Source organism: Haemaphysalis longicornis, unplaced genomic scaffold, assembly GCF_048455015.1.
Source record: "Haemaphysalis longicornis isolate Haplotype H1 unplaced genomic scaffold, Haemaphysalis longicornis Haplotype H1 scaffold_12, whole genome shotgun sequence".
Taxonomy (NCBI): domain Eukaryota; kingdom Metazoa; phylum Arthropoda; class Arachnida; order Ixodida; family Ixodidae; genus Haemaphysalis; species Haemaphysalis longicornis.
Window position 1 is genome coordinate 104,243,266 of NW_027526225.1, and position 21,752 is coordinate 104,265,017.

Sequence of the window (21,752 nt, forward strand, 5' to 3'; positions counted from 1 at the left end):
AAAGAGATTCAAAGTGAGCTTTCCCCTCTCGATTTGCCTTAGCAATTGTTAAGGGACCCAGGAGAGCTCTAGGCCACTTTAGCTATGCGCAATGCTCAGAATGCAGGGGTGAGGGAAAATTTAAATGACGAATGAGAAATGTGAAATTTACCTATGGTTCAAAAAGAATAACCGAGGGAATATTTCGCTGTTTGCGGTTTATTAAATGATGCGTATAGAATCCCAAGCATAGCGGCAGCTTGCAATGATTTATTCAGTTATGCCCGATAGCGAAAGAATTGTACCCTTAAATGCTTTTTTTATGAAATCAACAATGAAGGCAAACATATGCGCACTTTCTGTTCTTGGTTCTTACGTCTTACGTGTCGTGAATTGTAAGAGGCAATTCGTGTACGTTTATTCATGCATGGGGTTATAAAGTAATCGCGTTATGCTTCAAGCACCGATAGTGAACAGGAAAATTCGGAAATAAAGCGAAATTACAAGCGAACGTCGCGGGTTACTAATCGGTCCCGAGCATCCTACCGGTGACGTCAAAACGATCCATTTGCGGTGTCGTCAGCGGTGGCCTTCGCCGCCAATAGGTGCGGCTTTCAGGGACCTCATTTTCGGCACGTTTTGGAATAACAGGATGAATGAATGCATTAATTAATAGACAAAGGAAGGAAAGAAATGGAGAAAGCAAGAAATAAAGAAAGCAGAAACGGAAGGAAGAAAGGAGGATAGACGGACGGACGGACGGACGGACGGACGGACGGACGGATGGATGGATGGATGGATGGATGGATGGATGGATGGATGGATGGATGGATGGATGGATGGATGGATGGATGGATGGATGGATGGATTTTTATCACTACTTCGTAGCCATTATCACTACTTCGTAGCCATTGGGCCCTTCACTTGGAATTACTGTCGATTTTAGCTTAGGTGAAAGTTATTCTGGAAGTCGACAATCTAGCAGCAATGGGAACATGTTTGGTAGAGCGTGTTATCTTTATGTGTATTTCGACGGGGGTAAGAGTATGATTATGATGATGAGGATAATTGCTACCAAGAACCCTTTGTATCGGGTGGACACCGAAGTGTCCAAGCGGCGTAAAGAAATTAACAAAATATATATAAAAGGGAAAAAAATAAAAAGGGGGAAAAAAGGCAAGCAGCCATGCACACTCCTCCTGGTGGATTGGATCGGCACTGCTCTTGCACCGCGACGTACAGCAGCGGGTATAACAGGCGCTGAGTGTGCGCATAGTACCTGCTGCAGGAGCTTGATGAGCGCCGGCCATCCCGAGCCCTGTGCGCAGCCGTTGAGGAACCACAGGCCCGTGAAGAGGTGGGCCGAGACGGAGGGTGCAGCGGCCAGCAAGAAGGTGAACAGGCTGCTCAGGAGCAGGCCCATGGCGAACATGAGCCGCGGGCTGACGTGGTCTGACAGCACGCCGCAGGCCAGCTTGCTGCCGGCGTACGCCAGGTTCTGGCCGCTCAGTACCATGCCTGCGTGCAGGTCGCCAGTGTGGCGGTATAGGGTTGATTTGACTGACTGTGGGGTTTAACGCGCCGAAGATATATATGCACTCGGGATTTGAGGGGCGCCGTAGTGGAGAGCTCCGGATTAATTTCGACCACCTGGGGATCTTTACCGTGCGCCGAAACCTCGACACACGGGCGTTTTCGCTTTTCGCCTCCACCAGAAACCAAGCCACCGTGGCCACGGTTGAACCTCCGTCGCAGAAGTACGACGCCTTAGCCATTGAGCCCATGCGGATGGTAATAAAACTGGTTCGGGTAGTGGCGGGGGTAGGAACATTGATTTTGATGTCCACTGAGAGTGGTCCCCTCAGTGCAGGGATCCACGAGACGATCGGGCGGTCTTGGTCCTGGACGCAAGAAGAAGCTGGACTTCCAGTTGAGCGCTGGTAGTCAAGTTCTCCCACAGCTATGGAGAGGAGAAGAAGACGATGTGGTGCACACCCTATGGTGGTGTGCTGTAGGGTGCCTGGTTGGGAGCAATATTGGTCTCCTGCAGAGTATCGGTTGGGGTACGCCGGGTTGGGTGAAGGAGAGTGTTGGCTTAAAGCAAGCGGAGTGTTCTTCTGATTGTGTTCATGGGGGCAGGGTGCGTGGGAGTCTTCGCGGCAGGCTTGCACAACCAGAACTAGGTAACCACATTCCGAGAACAGTCCTAGTTCTGTGCTCTGGAGTTTAAAATACGTGGAAGGGGATTTGGCGATGAGGTAGGGAGTCTACGCTCTGACAGCGGCACTTCGCATACCGTGCCCATGCATAGGCGCCGCAGCCATAGGCGGTAACGATATAACAAAGCTCCCCTAGCTGGTAATGGCACTGGGCCTCGTCCACCCTCCCCCTCCTCCTTCCACACACTTTCAATCACGTGATGTGCTGCTGTGGAGGCCGAGAGCGTGACAGAGAATCTTTTTCCTTAAAAAAAAAAACACGGGCGTGAAGCATGCAGTGTTCGTGAAAAGAAAGATAGGTCGTTTTTGGCGATGGAAAAATTTCTCTCCGTGCTCAGCCCCATATTCTGCTCCTCAACGTATCAAGATTAAGAGAGGGTTAAGCACCGGGAACTGAGATGGGGAAAAGCTGAGAAATTGGATCTTACATCGCGGATACAGAAGGCGTCTGTAGCAACAGTCCAGCACGGACAAACGTCAGCGGACGCCATCTCACGGCTTGCGTCCTGCTCTTTTATTGCCGCAATCTCGAAAACAGCTGCGAAAGTGTTGACAGGACGTATACGTCGTTGACAATTTCACCCAATTCCGAAAAAAATAATAGTACTAATAAATACTAATTTAGCCGGGCGAAATAAGGACAGAAAAGATGCGTGTGCCATGAAAGAAAACAGCGAAAATCGCAACGAAATGTTTTCTACCTTTGGCGCAAGATAAAGGCTCCTAAATGGCTATACGCACGGCTTATTCGTTACTTTCGAATTATGAACTGTGTTTTTATGCACGCTGTGTCGACAACGACCTAAAAGGTACCACTACACTTTTTTTCCAAAATGCTGCATATAAGCTTAAGTGAAATAAATCGGGTGATTGCCTTGAAAGGGCGAGTCCCAGAAGTGCCGAGCAGTGCTTTAAAAAATAACAACGCAAAATTTACGCTCCTACTCCATTTGGAAAAAAAAATAGAGCGTATAAATATAATAAATTAGCTAACAAATATAAACTAGCTAGTAAAGCGAACCTGCAGGTGGGAAGAAGAAAAGAAAAGGTAGTGTCTATTATCCAGGCAACCGTGAAAATTACCGTCCCAAATTTTTCACAGCAGTCGCCTCTCATTGGCTAAGCATGCTACCCGGAGATTTGGTTTTAAACGAGAAGGCTCAGGTTCTAATCCGACAATGCGATTGTTTTTTGTTTTTTTTAATTTCAGAATTTTTTGGTAATCGTTATTTTGTTAATACTTTTTACTCTGGTTTTTTACTATATCAAGAGATCGACGCACAGGACTTCCAGAATGGGTTGAATTACGTATGATATAGGTTGTGTTTTGTGTCATTGGGCTTGGTTAGATCAGGTTTGTTGCAGTTGGGCTGGATTTGGGTAGGTTATGACGCGTTCAGTTAGGTATACGCTAGGTCCGGAGAGGTTATGTTAGGTTACGTTGGGTTATTGGGATATTACTAAGCAAATTTTAGGCCATCCAGCTTTCATAGAAACTGCCGTGAGAATTTCCCGGAGGTAATTCTCACGGCTGCCACGAGATTAGGCGCAGCCAGAAGAAAAACCCGGATAAATGAAGATTTACCTCGGCACAGATAGAGGCGGTATATTCGACACAATATATGGTGTCGAGTATACCGCCGCTTGTTTCTATAGAGACAAGCGGACACTCCCTCCCGATGCTGACGGAATATGTAGGGCGGGCATGATGTCGCGTGTATAGCACTAGTCCTAGATATTAGCCCACTAATCATAGAATGGCATATTAGACGGTCGATCTCAGCGTAAACAACAATTTACGGCGCCGTTTATTCGTGTCAATTTCGGTTTCGACAAAACGAACGCCGAGTGGCCGCCATGACCGGAGGTAGCACGTGACGTCACCATTCTTGTCGCACCGCTGTCGGTCTGAACGCGCGCGCCCAGACCGGCCGAGGTCTTCACCACCCCCGCCCGCTCGGGCAGCGTGACGTCATTCCCAAAACCATGACGTGTACACACGGTGCAGCAGCGCGCGCCCACCGCAGCCAGCGCGTCGGGTACGTCACGGGAGCCGCGACGTCGGCAGTTTTGGGCAAGGAGCAGATGATGTCACGCTGGCGCGCTCTGGGCTTTCTCATGCGGGCACAGATTAAAATGGATTTAAAATATGTTATACTGAACGGATACTGTTGAAACTTTCTGGGAGATATCTCCTGATAAAAAGGAAGCATTTTACATAGTTATCTCAGCTTGGAAATTTTGTGTCACTACTCCTTTAAGGCATCCAGATAGAATACCGTTAGGCGACAATATATGTAGCTGTATACAAGGAGTGCAGGCAGAACGAAGGTGACGCTTCTGCGGTTGTAGCCGTAACAGGCGTATCCGAAGAACAGGGTTGCGAATATCATCCTCTGGTAGCCCTTGAGGTTCATGGCAGCTCCGATGTAGCGGTTCGCTCCCTCGGGAGATATCTTTCACGGCAGAAAAGGAGCAATTTGGAGAGCAATACTTGGACGGTTAGCGTGGCCTTATTCGTCTTCTTCTTGTTCTCAGGTCTGATGATAATGATAATTAAATTATATTTCCCGATTACAACATAATCTGAGGCGAGGTTTAGCGTGAGCATGAAGGCGTTTGTAAAGGCGCGCTTTTCCGGCAAAGCCGCAATAGTTTCGCGGCATAGGGGCAAATACCAGGGAAATGGCGACGAGGCATTTAAATTCACTGGTGTTACATACGCCCTTTTTCCTTTGTTTGTTTGTGGCGTGCTGCAAAGGGGCTGTGAAGACAAAATACGACTTGGTTTAATTTGAAAGAACCGGATTTTGGTAATCCACTCAGCTCAATTTACGAAAGCAGGTATTTATACACCCCCCCCCCCCCTCCCCCAAATCGAAATTCTGGACGGTACCAACCAGAACACTGCATGATACTTTATAATAAACGGAGCGCGGACTTTGCGGAACTCAGAAAGTTGCTATTGGCAGATATATTGTCACGAAGCCAAAGATGACGCAGTTGGCTTGAAGGCAAAACAAGTTTATTGGAGCGATCGAACTTGTGCTCCCCTATCAACTCAAAGAATACAGAGGCGGCGAAGCAGCAGTCAACAAAGTGACGTGCGCAGGAGAGTGTCGGTGAATCGAATACCGCAGATTCTGCTCCGCAGGCTCTTATCTTCCGGCGCGAGCGAGTGTTTCTCGAACCGTCGATTTACATCCAGAACATTGTAGATCAAAGAAGATTATTCTAGGCTATAGTGACGTTCGGGAGAAACGCTCTCCTTATCAGAATGAGATAACCCGTGCGGCATAAAAATAAAGAAGGTAACACTCGGTTAGCTTGGTACACAAATAACACAGCCGGGCGGTTCCGGGAAGTAAAAACAAAACATAAACAAACAAACCCAATGCATGCTTCGCGGCAATATTACATATCCATAATTGTACATAATTAAGAACCTATTACTGCTGAATGAAAACGGCTGCAGTGCTCTAAAAATTGCTTTCTGCCCACTGCTTCAGGACAGCTTGTTGGTCATCGTCAATTGATCAAACAGCCACGCGCATTTGGTCCACGTGCATTAGGTATAATTAATAAAAAAGCTAGTTTGCTTTTTAATTCGATCGCCTATCTTTGGCGATTTCTTCCAAAGAAAATAAAGTTTTTTACCTTTTCAATAATTCAGCGCACGCCTAATATTCTGAGTCATTTTTTTTTTTTTTGGGGGGGGGGGGGGAGGGATTTGCTGACGCCGTCTATGACGACATGCTGGTAAGTACGCAGGGTCGAATTTAGCCGCCGGCACAGCAGTTGATGACCTCGTCATCTTGATATGCTATCGCAAGCCCGGGAGGGACATTTGCGAAGCCCTCATAATCCACACAATGGGAAAGTGGTGGTGGGTGAGCACACCATAGATTTGTTCAAGAGGGAGATCAGTTACTTGATATTATGATTGATCTCTTACACATGTCCTCCGGCAACACTAATTTTTCTGTCTCCTCTTTCCCATTCAAGCATATGTCATTGTTCTTCAAAATAAAAAAGCCATATTTGGCAGTCCGCTGCTCGCGATATGCTCTTAGGCAGTCCAAAATGACAAACCGGTGGTATATTTCTGTTTTGTTCCAAGCCTACGTTATTTTTAACCCTGTTACATTGCGGGAATCGTAATGAAGTAAGGCTTCAATGTTTGGATGCTATGCTAGCTACTAACCTGTTGGTTTATGCCAAGAATATTGTTGAAAGTGAGCGCTCGGGGTGTGCAGTTCTTCCTTCGTCCTTCGTGTGTCTGCGCTGTAAATTTTTATCAATGCTGCCATGCCAATATGTACTCTAATTTTCCGGAGTGCATCCGTCGTGCGCGCGACGCGGTCGATGCGCAGTGCACATCACGTGCGCGCAGCAGCAGACGACGCGCCTGGGCCGCTTGGAAGCAGACGACCGTGCAGACGACGCAGTTTGTTGGGCGCCTTCTTCGCAACTGCGGCTAATCGCGCGCCGCATGTCCTTCAGCCGCCGTCAGGTGCCGTCGTGCCGTCAACAACCGAGGTCCGGACGGCGGCGGCAACGACGGCGCGAGAAGTCGCCGATCGCACGTGCGGTCGTCGTGTCCTGCGTCTGACGCCGACCCGATGCCCTAGCTTACGAAACGACAACGCTCATCGCGGAAGCGCTCTCGTCTTCGAACAGCGGCCAAGGACGCGATCAGCGCGGCAACGACATGGGTCTCAAGCGCTACCAGCTCTCCATCTTCGCGACCATGTTCCTCGGCTACGCGTGCTACGCGTACAACCGAAAGTGCGTCTCTTTCGCGCTCCCAGAACTGATGGAAGAGGGCTTGACGAAAGAGCAGGCAGGTAGGTGTAATGTGTGACAATAAGCAATCGCGCAAACTGTCGTTTACACGCGAGCTGTTCTGCTTGCAACGGCCTACCCGAACTTTCGACATTAACCAGCTAGTGAAATCGCGGTTGTGTACGCATGCGGTCTCTCCGTTTTTTCGTCGGTTCACCGAGCAGGTGGCGTTAAATGGCGCATGAGTTTGTAGCGTGCGTCGCAACCTAATGCGCACAAGGCACCCACAGGTGGACTGGCGAGATCGTGCACCTGCAACAAATTTGCACAGTGCATGGTTGGGTTACACCCGGGTTTATTCGCCGAACGTGTAGCTGCTCGATGCAATCGTATCTCAAACTGCAACGCGAAGTTAGATTGAGGGAGAGGGGCATGAATTACTTGCAGAGATGCGAGGAAAAGGTGTCTACTTCAGAACTGCTTCATAGTACCTCCGCCGGCGTATTTTATTTTCCCACATAATAAATTTCTATTGCGAGAGCAGTTTGGAACTGTCCCTGATCTCCTAAGGACTGGCTAATAGAAGAGACCTAAAATTTCGGCAGGGGAACCCTTTTCCCGCGTTTATCGGACGCGATCATTTCACAATTGAAAGTTGCAGGGGGATACATCCTGGGAAGAAGCGCGAAAAAGACATGTAGAAAAGAGCGGAGAAAAAGGAACGTGCTGTCCATGGTGTCAGAATACGTAATTGTCTTTGTCGCGCTTTTTCCTAGGACCATTTCCCGCCACACTCGAAACGGAACAATCAAAGCCCTTGGGAATTCTTTCTTTTAAGGAAAATAGTCTGATTCTTGAGTGTCACTCTTAACCTCAATAAATAGGCTATTTAACACCTGCAAAAGGGCCTCAATTATACTAAACGTGGGCCACATCTCAGTAACCCTATAAATAACGTAGCCCTATGAAACTCAACAAACGTGATCTACACGTGCTGGGTACGGAAGATAGCTGGCAGACAAATATATATGTGTCGCAGCAGCAGCAGGTGGACAAGCAACGGATCTTTTCGGTCTGTAGTCATTGGCACAGTTCCATGTGTTGTCTAGAAGCCCTCTGAGCGCGCCACTATCTCAAGATGCTGCCCAGGAAGGTCTGATAAGGGCAGTCGGCTTTCTTTTTCTTCGCTCTGCCTCTTCCTGAGGTGATGACAAGGTTGGTGCGTGATATAAGATCAGTGGTATCAGCACAGCGTGAGGGGTGATAAAGGAATTGTTATCCCCAAAGTGGTGTCATTTCCTTTTCCATTTTTTCTTTCCATCTCCGTTTCTTTACGTCTTTATGGCTCCTCCCTAGACAGTTGTCCGTCTGGCTCATTTCGGGTTCTTTGCACTTAGTGAGTTGCGGACGTTACAGCTGTGGTCAACATACATTCGCAGACGTTGGAAAAAGATAACCAGCTAAAACAAAGGTCAACTCCCATTCGCAGATGTTGGGACCTATTAGCTTACCCAGAAGAGTTTGGCCTGTGCCAGCAAACACGTGAGTCGGGTGAAGTGAGTTGCTGGCTTTCACAGGGCTTGTATGCCAGCCTTTCAAAAAGGCAAGGAAATACGCATCAGGCCCCTGACTGCATAAACCAGAATGTGTGATAAACGGATGTTACTTTAGTAACAATCGTTACACTCTTGTTATACGTGGAACGTAACCGTGCTAATTTTATGCATGGAATGGGGGAAATGGTGGTTCCCAACCGATATTCAAATTAGAATAATAAAGAATTTGTCAACTTTGCCTGTGAGTCCTGTCTCAACTGAAACGCGAATGCCAAAAGAAAAAAGGTAGGCCGTGGTTGCATAAATCTTGGACGTCATCTGTTGCCAAGAAAAGAAAGCTGCCCCAGGCTGATGCCCGCATACACACACGTTACCGACCAAGAATGGTATGAGCTGTGCACCATGCGTTAGAATCTACTTGCTTGCTGGTCGTTATAGTGGGAAGGCAAATACAGTTGAACCCCTTTATAAGAGACACGTACTGGGGAGCAGTTTCTGTCTTTTATACGAGATGTCTCTTATAAGCAGGGAACCATGTTTTCACTTACTAATCAGACCCTGGTTCAATGTGGGCACTGTATGACTAAAATAAGCTCAAAAGAACGCTACAGCATGTTGCAAAAGATTCATTCTAATTTATGTTTGGCTCCCAGAATATATGAAACAGTTCTGAATCTTTGTTTGCTTCATGACTATATTTACACTGTTTTTTACAACCGATTCTACAAGCTTTTTTTTCCTTTCACTGTTTGTGGAAGATGAATCGTAGATGTTGAGTTCACAAACCTGATGAATAGCCGGAGCGCACAGCTTCTTCCGCTGTGTGCTCAAGCTATTCATTACGCTTGCAGGACTCAACATCTGCGATGCTTCTTGATTGGGAGCTATGCGAGTGGGAGAGCCCGCATGTGCGGTTGCGATCCAATGGATGGCAGTAAGCTTCAACCACTTCTGTAAGTTGCATTTCCGTTGGCAGGGCTTCTCATCGTCATTTCATAGCTGACTGACCCACTGTGTGTTTGCTAAAGTTATAATAAATAGCGACTGCAGGTGTCTGTCGTCCACCTGTGTTTCCACAATGGAACTAACTGCAATTAGTGACTGGTGGCACTGCATCTGAAGTTAAAATGTCTGTTACAAGCGAGATTATTGATTAAAGTTCAAGGATGACTTGTCCCTTATAACCAACTGTCTTCTACATCCGATGTCTGTTATAGAAGAGGTCAATTTAATGGGAAAGATAGGGCAGCCAACCATGTGGGTGAATAGTGTCTCTTATACCCATTTGTCTCTTACATCCATGTCTGTTATAACGAGGTTCAACTGCACTTGCGCTTCATACACTACCTCAAAAAGCTGTTTTCTCACAAGTGATAGAGAATGAGCTGCCCTTGATAATCTGAAACTGCCTTCGAAATACAGCGGTTTTTGTGCTGATTGTCAGCCTCATGTTCTCCTCACAGTGCAATTGCCGAGTTGCTGTACTAAGACCCAGTGCAGTGCTGCGAATGCATTTGCATTCTTGTTACACCGACGGTGCAGGTATCATAGTGAGCAGCCAGAACCTGGCGTACGCCATCAGCAAGTTCATGGGCGGCGTGCTGTCTGACCGCCTCAGCGCCCGCCTCCTGTTCACCGTTGGCCTTGTGCTCAGTGGGGTCGCCAGCGTGCTGTTTGGGGCCTCGTCCAACTCCGTGGCACTCTTCTCTGCCTTCTGGTTCCTCAACGGCCTGGCCCAGGGGTGCGGCTGGCCATCGTGTGCCAAGATCCTCAGGAAGGTGCGCTCCTCTCCCTCTCGTCGTTCAAAACCTCATCCTCATAATGTCCAGCCAACTACTTTGTTTGTGAAATTTACCGAGTTCTCTTTTTTAATTTCAATAGTGTGCTGTTATCGCTTTCATCTCACCCTGTTACCGAAGTAAAATTATATTGGACGTTGTATATATTCCTCTATTCACATACGCCTTTTGTTGTTATTGCACGTATTGCGCCACTTTTAATCCGTTGATAGAATTGAATTGTACTTTTTCCAAGCTTAATTTTCGACTACTGTTATCCCCAGTTCCCGCTTTATTTTCCTCTGGGCCACGAAGGTACTTGAACCAAATGAGTAAAAAGGCATCTGGAGACTGAAATCACCATTTTTTTCACACTGATAACAGTTTTCTGGTGTACGCTACATTTGTCGTGGTTTTTATTGTAACATTTTGTTGTTTGAGCAGCAAGTTATAATGACAAAATTTTTAAAGGCGTAACTAAAAAAGCCCAACTTCTCCTGGATGAGCAACTTTCAAATTATAGCACGATTCCCCTGAAAAAATAAAGAAGAAATCCAGAAAACAAAAGCTGGCAAACATGATGTGTGTCCAGCTGCGAGAACTTCAAAATTTGTCAATGTGTGGATACTACATACATTTGTAAAGACGTATTTTTATCACCACAATCATGACCCTGCTACGTATTGTTGAACAAGTGGAATGAAGACTAAGTCCAAGATTGCGCTGCTCAGAATAAACTGATGGGTCATCGTTTGTTTGTTCGTTTATTTGTTTCTTTGCTTCCATTAACGCACACATGTTGATTGATTGTTGGGTTTAACGCGCCGACGCAACGCAGGCGATGAGGCGCGCCGTAGTGGAGGGCTCCGGATTAATTTTGACCACCTGAGGATCTTTAACGTGCGCCGAAATCTCGGGCATACGGGCGTTTTTGCTTTTCGCCTCCATCGGAAAAGCGGCCGCTGCGGCCGGGAATCGAACCCGCGACCTCGGGCTCAGCAGTAGAACGCCTTAGCCACTGAGCCACCGCGGTGGGTAACGTACACATGTTATGGCGGAAGATAGGGTAAAAAGTTGCACTGAGAAACTTGACCAAGTGCAACTTGACCAAGAGCCATATGGCATACAAGCACCAAGTTTGGTGCTTGCATGCCATAGTTGCTTGTATTAAAGCGCACTCAAATTGTATATTCACTGCAGTATCTGCTAGTTTCGCTTATCGGGCACTGTAGTTGGTTCGTCTTGCGACTGCATCTCCCACAAATCGTGTACACTTCGTATTGCTACAGTGCATTTGTAAGTATGGTCGTCTGATGGCCATCTTCCTCGCAGTGGTACTTACCGTCCCAGTTTGGTACCTGGTGGAGCGTGCTCTCTGCCTCGGCCAACATCTCGGGCGGAGTGGCCCCTTTCCTGTCAGCGTTCCTTATACTCAAGTACGGCTGGCGGTTCAGCTTGACAGTGGCTGGTACGTAGCACCAAGATTAGAGAATTCCTTTGAAGGTCGCATTCGGCAGAAACACTCTTGTCCAACAAGAGCCACCAAATTAAGCGGCTTTGCAAGTACTCTTCACATGTTTAAAGAAGTACTGACACGAAATTTCAATGCTCAGATACTAACTGCAAAAAGCTTCCTTTATATATGGAGATACCTTCTCGGAAGTTTAAACCATAACCGCTCAGTAGAACAGATTTTAAACCAATTTTAATCCTTGCGTACACAAGAAAGCTCATCCGCACCATCGAGCAAGCTCATGATGTCATCTGCGCTTCAACCCAAACGACCGACGTCAGGTCTCCTGTGGTGTATCAAGGCGGCCGCAGTACTGTTGGCGCGCTTTTCCGCCTTACGCATCACGTCACAGTTTTGGGGACTGCCGTCACGTGCGACTACGGCTGCTTGGGCCGGTCTGGCGTGAGCGCGCATGCCCAGATCGGCGTCGGCTGTGCTGTGACGAGAACAGTGACGTCAAATGCGCCTTGCCATCATGGCGGCGGCCTTGGTGTTTGCTTCACCGAAACCGAAACTGACACGAATAAATGGAGCTGTAAGTAATTAGTTATGTTGTGTTCGACAATGTAATGTGCCATTCTATGATTAGTTGGTCTGTAGGCACCTACAGCCGCGAAAAAAACGTAACACAAAAATTTCGTGTCAGTACTCCTTTGAGATACATGCAGGTATACCACTTTGTCAAGTTCAAAGTTTACAGAAGTCTGATTACCGAACTGTCGACATTCCTTACTGCTTCCCAACCACGGTGTACTGTTGTTACTCTTCACTTTCATTACTTCGAACTTTCATTAATTTAAACTGCGCCGGCTTCCCCTTGCAGTTCGAATGAACAAATTTTACTGAGAAGCAATTTTTTTTTGGCAGGGGTGCAAGGTGTGTTGATTTGAAATTGAATACTCTGGTTACAAGATTTAGCTTCTAGACTAGTAGTACTTCGCTTAGAAGCCTTTTGGCAGAGGAAGTGGCAAAATTTTTTGGCAGTGCCGTGGTGCGCCTGCTATTGTTGGCACAAGTCTCAGCTGTCACAGAGTCTTGCGGAGAGCACATTTCTACATTCACCTGTGTTCTTCTTCTCCCTTCAGGTGTCGTTTCGATTGCCATGGGAGCAGCGGCTGGACTGACGCTAGTCAACTGCCCGGGCGACGTTGGACTCAAACTGGAGGAAGCAGCCGATAAGGACTCGGGTGGCAAAGCCAAGAAGGAGAAGGCGTCGTCCGACACAGGTGAGGTCTGCGACACAGCACAATGGCAGGAAGAAAAGCTTCCCGGGACGCGCATTGTAGTCACCGCCTCGCAGGGAAGCCATCGGTGACCGACGACCGGAGTTCGGCCACGGTCTGGGACCTGGTGTCTAGCCCGTTCCTGTGGCTGGTGTCCTTCAGCTACTTGGCCGTCTTCTGTGCCAAGACGAGTGCCGTCGACTGGGGACAGCTCTACCTTATGGACGATCTCAAGCACTCGCAGTATGCCGGTACGTCTGAGGCCCCGTGTTAAAGCTTAGGGGGGGACACTGCTCTTAACCCTGTAATGCCCAGCAAATGAAAACAATAGATAAAAATTTTATTTTTTCTTACATTGTAGTTTGCCACTGACACACTAAAAAACTGCGAAGAAAAAAAAACGTTTTTCCCAAGGGTTTCAAAATACCATAGTGTATCATAAATGCATAAAGAGTAAGCATATATATACCTACATAGATAATGTAGGTATATAATGTAGCGTATACCAATTTACATGTACGTATATGTATACCTACATATAAAGTTGGTATATAATGTATCATACACCCGGTAAAAATAGTGTATCATGCAACATTGAATGTAGGTGCAGACCAACCGGGAGCGCTTACGATGGCGGAATCCATCATGCAAACTGCATTTGGGACTCAATAGGGCAAGTTATCGAGCTACAGATTCTTGAAAAACGCTTAGGAGGTATCAGGAATTATACTAGTGGGCATTTTTTGGCGGTCGAAAGGCCCAGGTGCGAGTAGAAAATTCCAAAAGATGGTGTATCTTATATGATACATTGGGCACTACAGGGTTAAAACAGCTTCCTTTAATTTTTGAGTAAACTCTGTGAAACTTGTCAGTCTTGCTGCTTTTTCCCCACTGATTTCAAATATGGCAATATTTTTTCAGTAATTCAGTATGTTACCAAGATAATTAGAGATAATAAGTCATATTTGGAGGAGCAGTGGACAAAACGGTGCTAGTCATAAAACGGTAAGCTTTACATTTTCCAATACTATGAACCCTGGTGAATGCAATAAGAGCTTATTAAACTTTGGTGACACCTGTGGCAAGGAACCATTTCAAATGCCCATTTCAAACACCAAAGTTTAATGCGCTGTAAAATTAGTTTCAGGGGCTGCATCAAAAAAACCATTCTCTTATTGCATTCACTGGGGTCCATAGTATTGGAAAATACAAAGATTACAGTTTTATGGCTAACACTGTTTTGCCCATTGTTCCTCCAAAAATGGGTAATTATCTGCAATTATCTCGGGAACTAATTCACCGACTCGAACCATAATGACATATTTGATATCAGTGCGAGAAAAAAGCAGCAAGACTGCTAACAAGTTTCGCAACATTTAAATAAAAATTAAAGGAAGCTGTTTTAAGAGCAGTGCCCCCCCTTTAAAGGCCAACAACACTCAAAATTTTGGCCTCTTCCTGTTTCTGTATAGTCTACTGCAAGATGCAAAATATGACGGCTGAAATACGCGCATGCACGCCGCAAGCAGTCAGCAAAACTCAGCGATTTGGGAACCGAAACTTGAAGAGCTGCCTTTGCGGCCAGGCTGAAGTGTCATTGCGGCCAGCTACCCAGCGGCCGGATGACCAGCAGCTGGGGAGCAAGCCTGCGCGCGAGCTTCATATGTGCACGGTAGCAATTGGGGGAACACTCGCAGCAGAGCTGGACTAGTTCCCGGCTGCACGGATGGCCGGAGGACGAAGCACCCAGCTGGCCGGGGCATCACACGTGCTTCATGGATGTTTACGCCATCCGCCGGCAAGTGCTGCGTTGTGGGCTACAAAGCTGTCTTAAACGCTTCTGACTGATTAACATGGCATTTCACGGGACCCTCAGCCACGTCTTAGCTGATTTAGTGGTACGTGCTGCACATTCAAAATAAATTTGGCCGAGCGGAAATTTGAGTGCAGTTGGCCTTTAACCCTTTTGGTCCTGGTGGTGTCAATTGATGCCGTCACCTAAAAGTTCCTCTAGTGCATAGAGAACGAAACCAAGATTACTAGTTTTCTGGAGGATCGTTCTCCAATGATGCCTGCTGCGAGTGATATCACTTGTTTCATTTTAGCGGAGCTGGATGCTACAAAGAAAAAAAAGCTTCGGTGAAGGCAAAATTACGACATTGAAGCTTAAAAAAATGGCGGTCCGAGTTTTATTCTCACCTTGTAAATCTATAAATATGTGCACTATGAAGCTAATTTTTTGTTTCTGGGTTCATGTAGCCATAAGGTTTAGGAAAATATGCAAAAGTGGTGTCTCTGCTCAACATAAAGTTTTAAATGCAGAGCATTTCAGTAACTCACGATGTCACGCGAGTTGACGTCCGTAGTCGTAGTCCGCACCCCTCCCCCTACACTATATAAAAAAAAATACTATCCGGCGCCTGGTTTCGATCCCTCGACCCTGCGGGCGGAACGCAATGTACATGGTGCTCTACCCACTGCGCCACAAAGCCGACACAGAATGGGAGGCTACGAACGCACCTTATATCCTTGACTCATTCAAACTACGTCAAGAAGCTGCTGATACAACGCATTCACTACCACCAACTCCCCAAATTTACGATAGTGACCGCAAAATGTGGCAGTGCAACGCCTGCACGGGCGGGGAGAAAAGCACAAAGAGAACAGAACTCCCACTGGCGCAGTTTCAGGCAGGGGGCGCGCGAGCACTGCGAAGGCGGGAAATTTGAATTGCATGGGGCAATTCAAGCGTATAACGGCGGTACAGTAAGCAGTAAGCGTATAACGGCGGTACAGCTCATTATGGCGAATCACTGCTCTGCACTTCCGTCAGCTTTCACATTGAGTGGAACGGCTTTAATTTTTAATTGGCAGATGCCCTAATTAATTGACTCATTAATAATCTGCTAATATTTGCTTTTCCAGTTCTATTTTTTGTTTGTAGGCTTATGGAACTCTAAATTTTAGGAAAACACACAGAAAACATTGTTTTGCTTGAAATAAAAAAAAATCAGGGCTCAAGGGGTTTATCTGAGACTGGCCTTTTCTTTTCTATTTCATCGCCAGCACAGCACATGAGCAAGAAACATGTTGATCACTGAGGGCATTGCCTTTACTTGTTTATATTCAAAGCGAACAGATTTTTTACCTGTTGTGAATAGCCACTGCAATCTACCCACTCACAGTGGGAATTTATTGGAGGAGTCCTCAGTTCACGTTCCCCTGTGATTTTGTAGGCAGTGCCTTGACGAGCAGCATCGAGTCTGGTGGCTTCTTTGGCGGCATTCTGGCCGGCTACCTTACCGACTGGTTTCTGCACTGGCATGTGAAAAGGGTGAGGCTCTGTCACCACTACTACAAATACTTCATCTAGTACAATCAATCTAGGTCAGCTGTTCAGGGCCTTACGACATTGTTTTTCAACTTCCTTCCGTTCCGCATGCACCTGAAGTCCTAAATTTGGCAATTGCAGAGCTTATGTTTTACGGGTGCCGTCAAAAGTAATTGGAACACGGTCTCGTAAATTTACAGGAACTTCTTTTTCTGGAAACTGCCTGTTCCCATTGGTGTGCATTCAAAGGAGTCTTCCCTAATAGAAAAAGCTTCCTGTAAGTTGGTAATGGCGGTCATAAACCCAGTAAGACAAATATTTTGTATTATTCACAAATGCTTGTTCCAATTAATTATGACGGCACCTGTGCAAGAGAACCTGCTGACAACGACTGCACTTGCACTGAATGCTCGTTTAGTGCGGGTAATGGTGGCATGACTGCCGTAGCGTGTAGTAGGGCAATATAGTAGGGCAGTAGGACACACAGCGCTGTGTGTCGTCGTTTTATGTCCCGTCTTTTTGCACTGTTTCGAATTTCAGTTAGTATGCACCAACTAGCGCAAACCACCATTATAACGCAATAAAGGCCCGTATTTGCAGAGAGGAAAACCAGTGAATGAACACAGCGCACACGGAGAGGGGATGATTAAAACTTTGGTTAGAGTGAGCAATGTTCGCACAACTGTCGGGTTTGTGAAAAGCTGGCTTGACTTGACATCACAACTGGATTTCCTTGGTGGGCACCCCCAGTTAAAAGTCATTAGTATTGCTGTGTCTCTCTGCCCACTCAGCTGCAGTGGCAAATTATTATGCACTCGCCGATTATTTTATTTCACTCCTACAATGTATACGCACGTCTTTGAAGTTTCTCGTGGTTGTATGAGGCAGAATTACGGTGTACCCACAATATAACTCTCACATTTTAAATTCGAGATGTAGTAATTGAAAAATCCACTTAGAAGACTCTCATTCGACTCATGGACATCACCATCGCGACACTGAAAAGGAATTGTATGACTCACTTTGGGGTCACTAGGGGCAGCTTTGACGGAAATAGCAGTTCATGCAGCAAGGATAATTACTGCAGGCCGGATTGCTAAGAGTGGTCTATTTTCGTGCCTCAAGTGAATGGGCCCTTGAGTTCGGTGCGATGAATGCGTCCATGTTATCGTTCCCTCCAGGGTAGCAGGAGTGGGGCCAACCCCAGGATTCCCGTCGCAGTGCTCTTCATGGCTGGGGCCGCTGGCTGCTTCCACCTGCTCTGCTTCAACTTGGAGAGTGGGTCCTCAGAGGTGAGCGCCCCGCCCCCGTTTTGTCCGCTAATATCGCTGCAGCCAGCTACCAGTGTTTGTAGCCACCTCACCATTGCTACCCAGCTAAGGTCGAGGGAACAAGCACTACACCCTCAAATTAGTCAGCGTCATACTCAGGGAATACTCAGATGTCCTCCGTGCCCCACAAACATTACAAGTGGGGTTGAACTTGTGTAATTTTAGTTATGTTCAGAGAGCCGAAAATTGGGCCAGTTGGCACAAATTCAGGGGTGCACAAACAGGCAAGACACAAAGTGGGAGACAGTGCAAGCACTGGTTGTTATTGTTCCCTTCTCTGTGTCTCTCGTCTGTTTGCACTGTTGCACCGTTATAAATTTAGTTAATCCCTGCCCCGCAAAGGTGTCCACGGAGCATCGGTGTTGCTTGTTTAAAAGGACCATGCAGACAAAATACAAAATACAAGTTTGTTTTATTGGAAAAATTTTGCATTTTATGGTGCCCCCAGCGCTTGTCCGGCAACAAGTGATGCCGTATTCATTGAGAAATTAATCAATTTAAGTTAAAATTTTCATTCTCCACTAAATCGTGCGTTTCCAAGACGTCTGCCATGAAGTCATAAGTGTGCGTATTCAAACGAACATCCACTGCATCATTTGGCTCGGCAGCCTTGCTTGCCATCAGCCCTCCCAGATGGTGCTACTATACTCATCCACAAACCGCTGTCTGCCGTTACTTTGTTTTTGACCATATTTGCACCTGGCTTGTTTTTGTTACTGTAAAAAGTGATCGTCTCGTGAAACCTGGCGGGTATCCTCGACAAACAGGGTCACGTAAGACAACGTCGCTTACGCCAATCGGCCAGTGTCGTGTAAGACAACTACAAAGCGGTGGCCTGCTGTGCAGCTAAAAAAGCATAGTGCGCCCAGTACCAACAGCAGTGCGCATCGGTACTTCTATGCTTACGTGTGTTTTCATAACCTTCATGGTTTACCCCACCATTCATACTGCTGCAAAGTGAATATGCATTACGTTTTGGCACAAATGGCCCATTTGTCAAGTTTATAAGCTGTGCTGCCTAATTTGCGTTTGCTTTTGCCACGGCCTCAGCTAATCACAGATCTGGGCACGTATGAGATCATAGGTTCTGTTAGGGGAAATGAACTAGTGACTAGCATGGCCATTCCCTTTTTTCCTGTTTATACAGCTTATTTGAGCAAAGTGTGTGTTAAAAGTGGTGTCAGTATGATTCTGGCGAGGCAATCTTTCAAATGAACCAAACTTGTGTTTTGTCCGCATGGCCCTTTTAAACGCTCGCATTTGCAGAGAAAGGTGATAGGCTCTCCTTGAGCTGTGCCCTGCCCTTGCCTTTTCAGCTGTGGATATCGGGCATCGGCCTGGTCCTGGGAGCCTGCCTGTACGGACCCATTGCCATCTTCGGCGTTGCGGCATCTGAGTCGGCGCCAGCTCACCTGTCGGGGACATCACACGCCATTGTGGCCCTGGCTGCAAGCAGTGAGTGGCTTCACTTGTGTTTCTGTGCAGAGCAGTTGTTGTACTTTAGTTCAGCTCACTTAGAAGGGGACAAGTAGTATCAAAGCGAGAGAAAAGCTTTTCAGAGTTCTCCATAGTGGTAGCAGGAATGTACCCTGGCACCTGAGTGTTATAGTTGCTTGATCTTAGAAAGGGGCAGTGTGTGTGTAGGTTGCAATGTTGGCAATCATGCTCATGTCAGCCAGTGACAGGCTTTAAAGGGCTTTAAAGTTCAGCGCATACACACATTGGTGTGTCATCCTGCTTCTCAGCTAATGTGACGACACACACACACATACACCTTCAGAAATGTATGCGAATGGACCAGGCATGGTTTTGGTTGCTTAGTAAGCTGTTGCCGAATCAAGCGAATTTGAAAAGGTTAATCCAGCCCGCAAGAAGCGACTTACTCATTAAGGAGGCTGACATCGCCTGAAGCAGTCGTCTATAAAAAGCCGGTGGAAAATAGGTCCACTTGCCTTATACTGGTACGAAGGATTCTGCTGCCCTTATCGGGTCATGTAGCACTCACTTCTGCATCTCCGCTCTGCCCTCTCCGTCGCAGTTGGTGCCGTCATTTCCGGCCTGCCTTTCAGCATCATTGCTGAAATGTACAACTGGCGTGCTGTGTTCATCCTCCTAGAGGTGGCGTGCGGGATCACATCAGTGGCGCTCTTCCTTGGAATGAGGCTCAACTCCAGGATGGGAGAACAGCGAGTGAAGACGGACTAACAGCAGCGTAGCTCAACCACCAGTTCCTACCTTTTAGCGATCCTCAAGCCCAAATCTAGTGTTGTTTCTATTATTTTTAATGTGTAGCATTCTTTGCCGAGTACCCCCACTGCCAGGACTGTTTAACGCCCTGCATTTCAACAAAAATGCAGGTATCGGGTAAGTTCGACCTATAATTGCTATAATGGCGTAAATGAAGATAACTGGTCGCACAAAATTATGGAAAACTAAAAAATAAGAAAAATATCTTTAAAATTACGGAAAGTGGTGAAGCGTGTAACACCCTGCATTTCCACTATAATGCAGATATCGCAAACATTCCACCCGTAATCATTATAATAGCATATATGGAGGTAGTTGGTTGAACGAAATCTTGAAAAACTAAAACAATAAGAAAAATATAAAGTAACTATGGAAAACTGTGAACTGTGAAACGTCCTGCATTTCCACAATAGTGCAGATTTCTTAAAAGTTCCAAATGTAATCATTATAATAGCGTAAATGAAAATAATTGGTCAGATGAAATTTTGAAAAACTAGAAAAATACAAAAAATATTAAAAATTACGGAAAATGGCAAAACGTATATGTAACACATGGCGTTTCCACAAAAATACATATTTCGTGAAAGTTCCACCTGTAATCGTTATAATAGCGTAAATGGAGATAATTGGTCGAACGAAATTTTGAAAAACTGAAAAAATAAGAAAAATATAAAATAATTACGGCAGCTAGCGAAACGTGTAACGCCCTGAATTTCCACAATAATGCAGATTTCGTGAAAGTTCTAAATGTAATCCTTATAGTAACGTCAACAGAGATAATTGGTTGGACGAAATTTTGACAAACTAAAAAATAAGAAAAACATTAAAGAATTACGAAAATAGGCAAAACGTGAAACACGTGGCATTTCCACAATAATGCAGATTTTGCGAAAGTTCCACTTGTAGTCGTTATATAATGACATAAATGGAGATAATTGGTCAAACAAAATTTTGAAAAACTGAAGAAATAAGAAAAATATAAACTAATTACGGAAAATGGTAAACTGTGGTGAAGTGAATTTCCGCAATAATGCAGATTTCGCGAAAGTTCCACTTCTAATCGTTGTGATGGCAGAAATGGCGATGATTGGTCTGATAGGATTTAGAAAAACCAAAAAACTTGACTGTAAAAACTCACACTCAAGACAAGCGGCATAAGAATGCTACGCATTAGTAGATAATTCTCTGAATTTCTGCAGAATTTTTTTACTCCCGGTGACAGAAGTGACGAAAATTATCCGGTATTGCTTTTACATGCCTTTCCTGAAGATCAGGAATGTTACTGGCCCAAGAAAGGGAGTGCCAAACTGACAACTCAATTTTTAGGGATGTGTTTTGTTTCCTTATTTGCTTTTATCCTGTGATTCACCTGCAGTGTGCAATTCTACTTCTATTGTTCCTTTTGTGCTCCGTAGCTGTCGACCTATTGGATAGTTCTGCATCAATTCCATGATGAATATTTTTGACGTTTTTAGAATAGCTTTTGCTTTTTAGCATTTTTGCACAGACCTAGTAGATTGCATTTAGGCATTTCTGTGTAGGCCTAAGGGGTTGCACTTAGCTTTCTTGTTCTTCTATATTTGTTTTTACACGTTATACATATATAGCACAACATGTTGACCACCTGTACAGTTAAGGGGCTTTTTTACCATGCGAATTTCGTACTGTTGGCTTTGGTGGAAACTTTCTTTTGTATAGACTTTACATTGCGACAACTGAAGATGTCTATTTTTATGAAAAGAGAAATAAAGCTGAATACTTCGTGACACACGATGTTACTTTGCATCATT

General features: G+C 45.8%; 2 protein-coding genes across 2 annotated transcripts in view; one reads left to right on the top strand and one right to left on the bottom strand.

Moving 5' to 3' along the window:
- LOC144163164 (glucose-6-phosphate exchanger SLC37A4-like) overlaps positions 1-6,722 on the bottom strand; it is a 30,590-nt gene extending 23,868 nt beyond the window's left edge. Inside the window, exons 1-2 of the mRNA XM_077693985.1 lie at positions 6,403-6,722; positions 1,259-1,497 (exon numbers count right to left, since the gene is read on the bottom strand). Of these exons, the coding sequence (XP_077550111.1) occupies positions 1,259-1,497; positions 6,403-6,508 (345 nt within the window). The 5' untranslated portion in view covers positions 6,509-6,722. The remainder of the gene's footprint in view (positions 1-1,258; positions 1,498-6,402) is intronic.
- Positions 6,723-6,729: 7 nt separating this feature from the next.
- LOC144163165 (glucose-6-phosphate exchanger SLC37A4-like) lies at positions 6,730-21,728 on the top strand. Its single transcript, XM_077693986.1, has 9 exons — positions 6,730-7,045; positions 10,082-10,317; positions 11,650-11,785; positions 12,916-13,056; positions 13,131-13,304; positions 16,290-16,387; positions 17,566-17,676; positions 19,032-19,170; positions 19,754-21,728. Exons 1-9 carry the CDS (start codon positions 6,910-6,912, stop codon positions 19,918-19,920), a joined length of 1,338 nt encoding a protein of 445 aa, XP_077550112.1. The 5' UTR covers positions 6,730-6,909; the 3' UTR covers positions 19,921-21,728.
- Positions 21,729-21,752: the final 24 nt, after the last annotated feature.

Bases quoted from the DNA above. Each gene is read 5' to 3' on its own strand.
- LOC144163165 (XM_077693986.1), top strand. From the start codon at position 6,910: ATGGGTCTCAAGCGCTACCAGCTCTCCATCTTCGCGACCATGTTCCTC. The intron at 7,046-10,081 runs GTAGGTGTAATG...CCGACGGTGCAG, and splicing joins CTTGACGAAAGAGCAGGCAG to GTATCATAGTGAGCAGCCAG. The intron at 11,786-12,915 runs GTACGTAGCACC...TTCTCCCTTCAG, and splicing joins GTTCAGCTTGACAGTGGCTG to GTGTCGTTTCGATTGCCATG.